This window comes from Podarcis muralis, chromosome 2 (assembly GCF_964188315.1).
Source record: "Podarcis muralis chromosome 2, rPodMur119.hap1.1, whole genome shotgun sequence".
NCBI lineage: Eukaryota > Metazoa > Chordata > Lepidosauria > Squamata > Lacertidae > Podarcis > Podarcis muralis.
Window position 1 is genome coordinate 111644366 of NC_135656.1, and position 12392 is coordinate 111656757.

The following is a 12392-nucleotide window of genomic DNA, read 5'->3' on the forward strand; positions in this document are numbered from 1 at the left end:
GTATATAATGAATTGGAAAAAATGTTGAAATATATATTCATAAAGAAACCAGAGGCCTGGTTATTTTTGTATATCACAACTGCTGCTCGTATTTTATTAGCTAAAAAGTGGAAAACCCAAGAATTACCAATGATAGAAGAATGGCAGATGAAGATGATGGACTTTTCGGAGCTAGCTGATCTAAGAGTCCACGACCAGGAGGAGGAGGAGTACCAGGAAGAATGGGGAAAAAATTAATGATTATTTAATTAAATATGTTAAGTTAAATTAGTTGGAAATAACTTGCAGATAACTAATTGGCTTAGGATTTTATATAGGTTAAGTGATGAATCAATTTGTATAATTTAAAAATGAAAAGATTGAAAGATGTTAAAGCGAAAGGTAAATTTTATAAGAACTGTGATTTGGAAAACCGTTAAATGGATATGCATGGAAATTCAACCAAGGGGAAGCGAGGAAGTCACTTAACAATGTTAATAAGTATAATTTTTAATAAGATTATGATTTGTGGTTGTTTGTCTTGTTTGTTTATAATTTTGTGAAAATTAATAAAAAAAAATGGAAGAAAAAAAAGAACCAACCACAAAAGTACAAACCTTTTATTGGATCAGTTCATTAAAAGCCATCCCAAATTCACCATTCCCATGCCCTAAACAAAACAAAAAAGTGAACACATGTGCTCTTTGTTCTTTAAAAAAACGAACATTTGCTTCATTCACAACTATAAAACAGATTGTGGTGAATAAAACAGGAGTGTTCTCTTATGGAATACTAAACCCTGAATTTACCAGGTTCAACCCCCAACCCTCCTCACATCAGGATCCTCTTCTTTCGCTGGGAAAAACAAAAATCTCACAGAAGGCTCCTCATCAGCTGAGGAACTCCCTTAAAGTACTAAGCAAACGGCCAAGGCGAATACAGAGATTCGGCCTACGATGCCACACCACGAGAAGAGTCATTTCCATGGATGGTGGAGTCAGGGGTGAGGAACAGTGGTAGAGGGAAATGTGAAGTGAGGAACGAGAGGCTGGAGGTCAGTGGGCAGGAGGGCCTGTGGGGTGAAACATGGCTGCCTCAGGAGACAGAGAGGCAGGTTTTTCCGTCCAACCAGAAGATGGGGAGAAGGGACTCCCCCAAGAATGAAGCTGTCTGGAACTTGGCAAGCACAGCGCCACTGTCAGCGTTGGCAAAAGACACCTGCTTCCCGTCACAGTTCAAGGACACTCGGATCCTCTTCAGCACCTCTCCGCGCATGGGCACAGGAGTTTTGGGAGAGGTGAACATTGCATAGCCGCCTTTCCACTTGCCTATCGCCCAGATCCCTTCTGAGGGGCTAAAGGCAGCTGTGCTTCTCTTCTTCCTCTTCAAAGAAATCCTGGTCACGCCCACAGCCCAGTCGTCCTCACCGTGCACGGTGACTTCCCAGCAGTGGCGGCCTGCGGTGAATACATTACGTCCCAACACAAAAGGAAGGTGGCCAGGGATGTTACCAGTCACAGACAGATCTAGAGTGCCATCTTTCCACAGACTTTTCAGATCATCAGATAGGGAGTACTGCGGGCTACCCATGTCTGGATCCAAAATCACACTTACTAGAAGGCAGAGAGAAGGAGAATGTAAATTATGGCGAAACCAGCAGTCAGGCTGAGAACAATTCATAACCTGAACTAGGGAGAAATGCTGTCCAGCTGTGGCTGGCTCCAAAGTCTGCCTAAAGAGCACCCTTCACTCCTCATCCATCGTACAGTGCTATTTTTCTGGGGAAAGAGGTGCCAGAATTCACTGTGAACACTTCCCCTGTTCTCTTAGAATGGCAATGGTGCCCACCTGAGAGGTGCCAGAACTGAGTTCCGGAGAGTTCCGGCTGAAAAAAACAACAACCTGATATTGTGCCTTATGAACAAGTTCATAAGTTCATTGTGCTGCTGTTCGGGGCTGCCTGGCTATTATTTAGCATATTCATTAATCACTTTTTCTTCAGAAAGATCAACTCAAAGTGACTTGTGAGCAAGAGCGAGCACAACCTAAAATGCACCAATAATCTATCTAAAAGAGCAGATCAAACTCAACTAAAAGACAAGCAGAAAATTAAGATCCAGAGGCCTGGGTAAATACTAGTGTATTTTTGCCTGGCAATAGAAAACAGCAATGGCACCATAATGATGGTGTTGACTTGTGACCAGGCCTTCCGGGAGGGGGGGGGTTGTTCCCAATTTCTGGAATGAGGTACATCCTTTGCCCTCATTAACAACTTTCAGAAGGAACTCTTTTTAAAGTGTTCCTCTTCAGCCCATCATCTGATGGCTAAAATGTATTATTCCAACTAGCCATCCTGTGAATTTGGCCCCCATTGGTCTCTCATGTTTACCTTCCTGCATTGGATATCCAGATACCAGAGTGCCTGTGGGGAAAAGAACACACATTAAGCAAAAGCACATAACTCATTCAAACAGTTCTTTCCCCACCCACTACTTGCATGGAGGACAGAGAGGCACATGTGAATGAGTGTAGAAACATCTTCAGATGCTGCTCCACCACTTCTGGCCCCCTCCATCACTGGAATGTGGCCCTCAGAAGATCACCCAGAAGGAAACCTGGACTGCAAAAGCTTCCCTGACCCTGTCCTAGGTAACAAAATTCCAAAACAAGATCTAAAAGAGAGAGCCAGTGTGGTGTAGTGGTTAAGAGCGGTAGACTTGTAATCTGGTGAACCGGGTTTGCATCTCCGCTCCTCCACATGCAGCTGCTGGGTGACCTTGGGCTAGTCACACTTCTCTGAAGTCTCTCAGCCTCACTCATCTCACAGCGTGTTTGTTGTGGGGGAGGAAGGGAAAGGGAAAGGAGAATGTTAGCCGCTTTGAGACTCCTTTGGGTAGTGATAAAGCGGGATATCAAATCCAAACTCTTCCAAACTCTTCTAAAAAGAAGCCATTTTGACCACTGCCCTCCACACAGTTAACTATTGCCAACTTCTGAAGCAATGCTCAGAATTGCCCGTTCATCCTGCCAGGCTCATTGACTAAAGCAGCAGACACAGACTTTTGGAGTACTATACTACGGGGCAATTTTAACTTTTTTTGCCCCAGCCCTTCTCTCACCTGTGAATTTTTCTACAGCAGAGTGCAGAAGGAACGTCAAATCATGCCAAGCATAGAGTCCCCATCGCTTTACTGGTGGAAAAGCCACTGGACTCACAAACTCCTCCTCAAATCTGGAAAAAGATATTTTTTAAGCAACCAACCTCACAATACAGAAACAGTAAACAGAAAAGAGCAAATGAGCTCAATCTGGACTATAGCAAGAGACCCCAATTCAATGGGACCCCTACCAATTGCTGTATGCATAGCAGTGAAGCATTCTGGTTACCCTCTCTCATTAGGTAAAGGTAAAGGGACCCCTGACCATTAGGTGCAGTCGTGACCGACTCTGGGGTTGCGGCGCTCATCTCGCTTTACTGGCCGAGGGAGCCGGCGTACAGCTTCCGGGTCATGTGGCCAGCATGACTAAGCCGCTTCTGGCGAACCAGAGCAGCGCACGGAAACGCCGTTTCCCTTCCCGCCGGAGTGGTACCTATTTATCTACTTGCACTTTGATGTGCTTTCGAACTGCTGGCAGGAGCAGGGACCGAGCAATGGGAGCTCACCCCGTCGCAGGGATTCGAACCGCCAACCTTCTGATCGGCAAGTCCTAGGCTCTGTGGTTTAACCCACAGCGCCACCTGAGTCCCTCACCCTCTCTCATTACCTGGCCTAAATTACAGCCTCCTCTTCCTCCACTCCAAAGAGAGGCTGTGGGGACGGGGAATAATGTGCAGGGTTTGTTCCAAGGTTTTTGGGAGTCATGGGTGTAGTCCGGATTCATTTTGCAGGTGAGGGCAGGACAACCACCTGTCATCAACCTCTCTGTCTAGGAGATTTGGAATGAAACGTCTTGAAAACAGTTGTTTTCCATTACCGTTTTTTTGACCTCAAGTGCTCAGAAAAATCTGTCTAAATCTTTTTACAGTTTCTACTTTGAGTTAAGTTTATTTATTTATTCACATTTACCCACTTGTCCCTCCCATGTTGGGTGTAGAACAGCAGCAGCAGCTAACAACTGTGTTTGCTAACTGTTAACCAAGGATGATGCGTTCATCAGAAAACCTCAGGTTTACAGGCAGGGCATGGAGGTAACATGGGGCTTTTAGAAACCCAAAGGCTATCCAAGCCTGGAACCAGATGGAAAAATGGACTGGAACTGGGACAATTGTCCTGGGACAAGTGTCCATTACAAACCCACAATATTAAGCCAGAACTGCCAACATGTTTTACTCTGCAGGATGTGTGTTGCTACAGGACCCACTTACTTCTCCATGGTGCGTCTAACACCCTATAAAGAGAGAGAGAAGGAGGGGGAGGGGGAGAGGGGAGAGAGAGAGAGAGAGAGAGAGAGAGAGAGAGAGAGAGAGAGGGGTGTAGTTCAGTTCCTGCTTTAGGCAATTCTGGAAGATTTCAGAGAGCAATGCTCCCTGATTTGATTGAGTAGATTTCTATGTCGCTTTTCATTCAAATAAATCCCAAAGTGGCTTACAAACAATAAATAACAATAAGCCATAAAGAAACAATAGAACATCACAAATACAGCCTAAATCATATAGAACCAATCAGCAAAACAATGATGATCTATAAAACAAGGCAGCAGCTAAAAAAAGAAAGCCTAAACATCATAATTAAAGCAAAATTCGCATTATATGATTAATCACTACATCTATAAAGCAATATTAACAACGTTCACAAAACAGCAGCTGATGGCAGTCTACTTTATATGGCAAAGAAGGGAACCTTCGCTTCCAACATTTTGTGGCACAGCAGTGAGAGATGTTTCACAAAAATTTAGCCAACCCAAAAACAATCCAAGCCTATATATATATTAATCATTTCTTCCCAGGAACTTGAAACAGCATATGTGGGTGTTTCTCTTATTATCTAAACATCAACCTTGTGAGGCATGTCAGCATGGGAGATATATGAGGCCCTGCCCAACCCCCAGAAATTTTAATACAGTGGTACCTCATTTTGAGTCTGCCTCGCCAAGCCTCCATTTCGTCGAATGTCCGCGGCAAACCCGCAAGTACCGGAATGAGTTACTTCCAGGTTTGCTGCTCGTGAATGCTCAGAGGCATTAAATCGCGCTTTGAGCATGTGCAGAAGCGCAAACTACTCTGCACAAGTGCACAGAACAGCGCTTTGTCATGCATCCTTTTCGTCTAGCATCCGGGGCTCCAGAACGGATCCCGGACTCAAACGAGGTATTTTTAAATGTATTATTTTTTAATGGTTGTAACCTTCCCCAGGTCCTCATGGTGAAGGATAGGTAAAAAATTTAATAGAAATAGAAACAGAAATAAATAAAGTACACAAGAAGACATTCAGAGGCTCATCACTAGCTAGCACCAAGAAGAGCCTGTGAATTGCAGAGTGAAACAGTTTTTAACAAGGAGTGGAATCGCAAAGTGGCTATAAGGCTGCCTGTGGTAAAGTGAATTGAGAGTTTGGTACCAGCCCACCCCAAAGAGAAAAGCCCCTGCCAGTTCTGCCACAGCCTAACCTTCAGGAGCTCATTCGGCGTCCGGTGACACTTCTCCATCTCCTCGAGAATGCTATCCAGAAAGGCGACACGCCGAAACAGTCTGACCACGTGCTTGTCCCTTCCCCGCGCAATGTCCAGCATTATCTCCGCATGTTGGGCAAGAAGAAGCTTCTCTTGTTGTGCCAGAAACTCATTTATTTCCTTGAAAGCGGACGTCATCCTTTGCTTGATGATTTCTGCCTTTGCCTTCAAGAAGCAGATGGAGATGTGTTGGAAGTGGGGATGTGGGGGAAGGAGCAAATTGGAAGACAGGAAGTCGGTCAGCACAGGATTAGGACGCAAGTGGTATACAAAAGGAAATCTTTAAACGTAACCAAAGCGCGTGTGCGCGCACGCGTGCACACACGCTCACACACACACACACACACACACACACAGAGAGATCCCTACAAAAGCCCCTGAGGAAGGAGGGTACCGTATGTCTTTTAAAATGATTCACATACAGTGGTACCTCAGGTTAAGAACTTAATTCATTCCGGAGGTCCGCACTTAACCTGAAACTGTTCTTAACCTGAAGGACCACTTTAGCTAATGAGGCCTCCTGCTGCTGCCGCCGCGCCACCGGAGCCTGATTTCTGTTCTCAACCTGAAGCAAAGTTCTTAACCTGAAGCACTATTTCTGGGTTAGCGGAGTATGTAACCTGAAGCGTATGTAACCTGAGGTACCACTGTATATAATAATGTTCGCAACATGAAAAGAGTGCAACCCGCAGCAGCGCATCTATGCACACATGGTTTGCAATTCGCCGCTTCTGTACATGCGTGTGACGTCATTTTGCGCTTCTGCGCATGCGCGTGCGGCAAAACCCGGAAGTAACCCTTTCCGGTACTTCCGGGTCACCGCGGGATGTAACCTGAAAGAACGTAACATGAAGCGGACGTAACATGAGGTATGACTATACCTTGGGTTACAAACTTAATTCATTCCGGAGGTCCTTTCTTAACCCGAAACCATTCTTAAGCTGGGGCGCGCTTTCGCTAATGGGGCCTCCTGCTGCCGCCACACTGCTGCTGTGTGATTTCCATTCTCATCCTAGGGCAAAGTTCTTAACCCAAGGTACGACTTCTGGGTTACTGGAATTTGTAACCCGAAGTGTTTGTAACCCGAGGTACCACTGTAATAAATATATCTCAACATGCTCCCCAACCCCATAAAATGCATCAAGTTGTACATTAACAGGAATGATTCTTAACAGCCCATGCATATTATCCAGGTGCCCAGCATGTGATGCCTTGGGGCCAGCATAAAAGTTGTCTTATCTGTCACCAACAGTACGTTTCCAGGAAAGAACATAGTTCAGGCTGAACTGTTCAGGATAGGTAATATGGTGCCCTGCAGATGTTGCTGGACTACAACTCCCATCAGCCCCAGCCAGCATGGCCAATTGTCAATGAAGGGGGGAGGGAAGGTGCAGACCAACAGCATCCTGAGAGTGTGGCATTGGCTATCCCTGCCCTGGAAAGCTTTCACTCCCAGCTTCCAGAAACAAAACACAAAGAAGCCCAGAAATATAACTAATTTATAATAGGACCAATAAAGGGTAAAGGGTTTTTTACCAATAAAAGGTAAAGGGTCCTAATGGACTGGACCATTAGGTCCAGTCGTGACCGACTCTGGGGTTGCGGCGCTCATCTCGCCGAAGGAGCCAGCGTACAGCTTCCGGGTCATGTGGCCAGCATGACTAAGCCGCTTCTGGCGAACCAGAGCAGCGCACGGAAACGCCGTTTACCTTCCCGCCGGAGCGGTACCTATTTATCTACTTGCACTTTGACGTGCTTTTGAACTGCTAGGTTGGCAGGAGCAGGGACCGAGCAACGGGAGCTCACCCCATTGCAGGGATTTGAACTGCCGACCTTCTGATTGGCAAGTCCTAGGCTCTGTGCTTTAACCCACAGCGCCACCTCTAATAATCTACAAGACCGTTTGAAGAAGCCGAGTTTACTTGATCGCTTCCCAGTGGAAGTGGCTACCTACAAGCATCGATTGGCTTTCCAGGTCTGTGCTTAACTTGTGTGCCATTATCTCTTCTTTCTCCTTCTTTATAGTGTCGGCGTACTGAACGTAACAATCCTGAAAAGAAAGAATGGGCCTTTTAGAAGTTCTGCTGCAAGTACTAGAGGGCGAGGCCCAAAACCAAAGCAATGACCTTCCAAAAACTAAACCCTGTAAAATGGTCCTCTTCCTCAGTTGCTTGCATTTTTACTCAGTCCTCATTTTGATTTCCTCTTTCAAGGCCTTTGCCTCTTCCCCACTCAGTTTGCTCCTGGACTCCAATTCATTAGCTTCCCAGTCTCCTATGCCCTCTTCCCAGTCCTCAGCAAACCACACAGTGTTCCCCTTGCCCCAGAGGCCAGGACAAGACTTCCGTCCTGGCCGACAACTTCATTAGACACAGAACATAAAAGAGCCTTTCCAATGACAGACTCCATATACGATATGCCTTTAAAGCACATTGAAATAACTTCCTCCCACCCCACAAAGAATTTTGGGCATTGTAGTTTGTTAAAGGGTTGCCGGGAATTGTAACTCAGTGAGTGGTTAACTACAGCTCCCACAATTCTGTGAGGGGGTTGGAAAGCTTGCTTTAAAGCTATAATGTGTACACAGCCTCAGGGAACAAGCTACCCACAGTCTCTAGCTCAGCATGCAAAGTTTAGAGCATGCAAAGATTATTTCTCCCCACCCCTCAAATCTCACCTATAGAGGAACCTCACCTTGTATTCTTGGACAGCTTCTGCCACACCCAGAACAGCTGGAGACTCCACGGATTCAACACATTTCGAGCAGCGGAGGGCCTTGTCGCGCTTACAAAAAAATATCAAGGGCTGCTCATGCTGCAGGCAGATTTCATCCTCTCTTGACGCTTGTCTTGCACACACGGTCAGCTGCTGGAACAGTTCAGTGACTGTGCCCAATTTCATGTTCTGTTTCCGACTCGGCTGAGGATTTTTGCACAGAGGGCAGAGGACTCTCCCGCAAAATTCCTCGCACTTCGCCACGCAGGGATGGCAGAAATTGTGCCCGCAGTCTAGGATCACAGGATCACGGAAACAAGTCTGGCAGACAGAACAAACTGTCTCTAATAAAAGCATGGACGTGATGTTCTCTCTGTCCATGGCTCAATTTTTTTAAAAAAAAAAATGTGGTGCAGATTAAAATATGGGATTTGGCTTTTCTTATCCAGCAGAGTTTGGAGACACCTTTGACTGAACAAGTTGCAAAAGACTCTTCTGTCTTGAACTGCTCCAGTCTGCAAGTGGGGGGGGGGGGGAGAGAGAAGGGGTTGGAGTTATCATCTTGCAATTCCCAAAGGACAACTCCAGCTCCACCGTGTCAAGCTCCCAGAGAAGGGAGGGTGCAATGAAAAGAGCAACAGAAACAGGAGCAGGTGGTACATGAGTCTAGTCCCACAGAGAACCAATCCAGCAGACCTTGCCTCTGTTATTTAGTCACCAAAACATTCCACTCCCCCAGTTCACTCACATCTACACCCCCACCCCAAGAATGCAGAATAAGGTGGAGGAGTTTTAAGTGACCAGTCAGCCAAAATCAGCCATGAAACTCACTGTGTGAGCTTGGACCAGTCACCACCTCTCAGCCAGTGGGTTGCTAGAGAACAACATGGAGGAAATGAGACCCACAACTGCAGCCTTGAGTGGGGATATAAATGTATAATACTGAGAATTAAGGAACAAACAACATACAGTGTCTCTCTTTAGCCCACATGCCCTGGTGCAAGTCCTATATAATTAGATTCAGGTCATGGCAATTCTCCAGGAGGAGTAGTAACAAAGTAATATATTGTAGAATTTACTTAAAACAAGACACCTGTACTCTGTACGTGCCAATTAGCTTCGTCCATTATTGTACATCACTATCTATCATGTAGCTGTAGCACATAAACAGCATTAAAGCCAAAAAGTACCAGCAGCTCTCAGATCTCTAGGGAGGCCCAAATCAAGGAGCAAAGCACCTGCCTGCCACATGTTTGGGGCTACAACTCCCAGCTCAGGAACTGTAGTCCAAAATCCAAAATCTAAAAGAGCGCCAGCGTGGTTAAAAGACATTCAGACTGCGGGCGGCATCGCCCCCCGTAGAGGATGTAAACAAAGGATTTGCACTATTATGCGAACTGGGAGTCAGCCTAATTTGTATTGTTAAGCTCGATCCCCCTATTCGACGCAGATTTACCTGATAGGACAAACGCATAAAATAAATTAAAATACTTTAAAAAGCCACAGCTCAATTTACCTAGACAAGCAACTCACAGTCACCCCAAACTGGAGCCCTGGAAAGGAGGCTCTCCCGTTTAAAAGCAGCAGAAACTGCAGCCTCCGCAGTGGAAAACTTCGAAGACTTTTGACGAACAAACGCAGGTGCGGAATGAAGTTGCAAGCAAACAAGCGTTGCAACCTCTCGCCCCTTTAAACACAGCGCTGTAATTACCCGCCGGGCGCGCCCAGTAAGAACACCGAACTACAGTTCCCAAAAGCTTCTGCGGCACGTGTCCTCGCCCGCTTCGCTGGCAGCCCCGCAGAACGGCCTCATGGGAGCTGTAGTCTTTTCCTCCGACGCTTCCCTGATTGTAAAGAGAACGCCGCCTCTTGTCTCTCCCTCCGCGCAAAGGGCGGCTCCGGCGTTTCTGATTGGCCGGGATTGGTAACAGCTGTGCCCAATGGAATCTCCGCTTTCCCTTTCGCTTTGCAAGGCTCTGTCGAAGCGCCCGGGAGAGGCGTTGCACGTGAGAGGCGTAGCACGCGCCGCCATGCATTCTCGCGGTTATATCGCTCCGCGTAGCTCAGCTTCATTATGATATTATAACCTAGCTCTACTGCTTTTTCTACGAAGGGGCCGCCGGGCTTAGTTTGCATTCATTGACAAGTCCTTTTTAAAAAAGTGGTAGACATGGGCAAATGCAAAATGGGAACGGGGCTCCTTCACTTTTCAAGTTTGCTCGGGTTAGGAGACAAATCAACAGGTGTAACAGGGCACGCAAATTGCAAATGACGTCGGCTTCAATCGTCCCTCTCCTAATTTGCACAGCTGTTCAAGCTGCAGAAGCTCTCTTCTCTTCTGCATCTGCTGGCCACCCAAGTTCAAAATCGCTGTATTGCCCCCCCCCCTTTAATTTTCTGTTCTCGACACTTTACTATCCCCATCCCAAATCTGAGCGCAAATGCTCCTGCAATAACTGTGGTTTGCATATCACATAGCTGATGAAGCGGATTCTAACCCACAAAACTTCATGCTATAACAAGCCTCTTGAGATTTAAGGTGATACCCCCAAACTCTTTGCCACTTCTCTTAAATTATGGAATAAACTGCTCCCTCCTCTGCAGGTACCAAACTCTGCCCCACCTTCACCACTCCTACTTGGGGACTTCCCTGGCTTTTTTCTGGCCCACGTAGGACCAGTCTGGATGGTTAGCCTTTGTGAAGACTTGACGTTTTCATCCCCAAAAACGTTTTGGAGTTTCTGCTGAAATGAGGCTGCATTTTAATGTTGTATTTTAATCTTGTTTTTTAAGTTGTATTTCAATCGTTTTATATCTGGTGTTAGCCACCCTGAGCCGGGGAGGGTGGGGTATAAAGAAAATTTATTTATTTATTATTATTATTATTATTATTATTATTATTATTATTATTATTATTTGTAGGGTAGTTTCTCTACCAGACTCACTCAAATGCAACTCACACATTTTATTTCACAAAATTTATCAGCATGCGATTTCAGGAAAAACTTCAACATGTCATTTTTAAAAAATATATATATTTTAAATACCCAGAGTCAGACTTTTGGGGAGCTGCAATCTGTCACTTTTTCTATAAAGCAGAGTTGAGTTGAAAGCTGCTCAAAGCTTCCACCAAGAGGAGAAGGCCTAGATCCATCCCTTTCAGCTCCGTCTCTCTCTCCCCCCCCCCATCTGTTTTTCTCCCTTCTTCCCTTCCTTGTCAGTATGCGGATGATACCCAGCTCTACGTCTCTTTCAAATCGGAACCAATGAAGGTGGTGAAGGTCCTGTGTGAGTGTCTGGAGGCGGTTGGAGGATGGATGGCGGCTAACAGATTGAGGTTGAATCCTGACAAGACAGAAGTACTGTTTTGGGGGGACAGGAGACGGGCATGTGTGGAAGACTCCCTGGTCCTGAATGGGGTAACTGTGCCCCTGAAGGACCAGGTGTGCAGCCTGGGAGCCATTCTGGACCCACAGCTGCCCATGGAGGCACAGGTCAATTCTGTGTCCAGGGCAGCTGTTTATCAGCTCCATCTGGTACGCAGGCTGAGACCCTACCTGCCCGCGGACTGTCTCACCAGAGTGGTGCATGCTCTTGTTATCTCACGCTTGCACTACTGCAATGCACTCTATGTGGGGCTACCTTTGAAGGTGACCCGGAAACTACAACTAATCCAGAAGGCGGCAGCTAGACTGGTGACTGGGAGAGGCCACCGAGACCATATAACACTGGTCTTGAAAGACCTACATTGGCTCCCAGTACGTTTCCGAGCACAATTCAAAGTGTTGGTGCTGACCTTTAAAGCCCTAAATGGCCTCGGTCCAGTATACCTGAAGGAGCGTCTCCACCTCCATCATTCTGCCTGGACACTGAGGTCAAGGGCCTTCTGGCAGTTCCTTTGCTGCGAGAAGCGAAGTTACAGGGAACCAGGCAGAGGCTCTTCTCGGTAGCGGCACCTGCCCTGTGGAACGCCCTCCCACCAGATGTCAAAGAGAAAAATAACTACCAAACTTTTAGAAGACATCTTA

General features: G+C 46.4%; 1 protein-coding gene across 1 annotated transcript; it reads right to left on the reverse strand.

Moving 5' to 3' along the window:
* Window positions 1-611: 611 nt before the first annotated feature.
* Window positions 612-10136, reverse strand: LOC114592024 (zinc finger protein RFP-like). Its single transcript, XM_028719837.2, has 8 exons — window positions 9881-10136; window positions 8344-8879; window positions 7604-7699; window positions 5587-5814; window positions 4346-4368; window positions 3099-3211; window positions 2369-2401; window positions 612-1592 (listed from the first exon to the last, which is right to left on the reverse strand). Exons 2-8 carry the CDS (start codon window positions 8743-8745, stop codon window positions 1075-1077), a joined length of 1413 nt encoding a protein of 470 aa, XP_028575670.2. The 5' UTR covers window positions 8746-8879; window positions 9881-10136; the 3' UTR covers window positions 612-1074.
* Between the last annotated feature and the right edge of the window lie 2256 nt (window positions 10137-12392).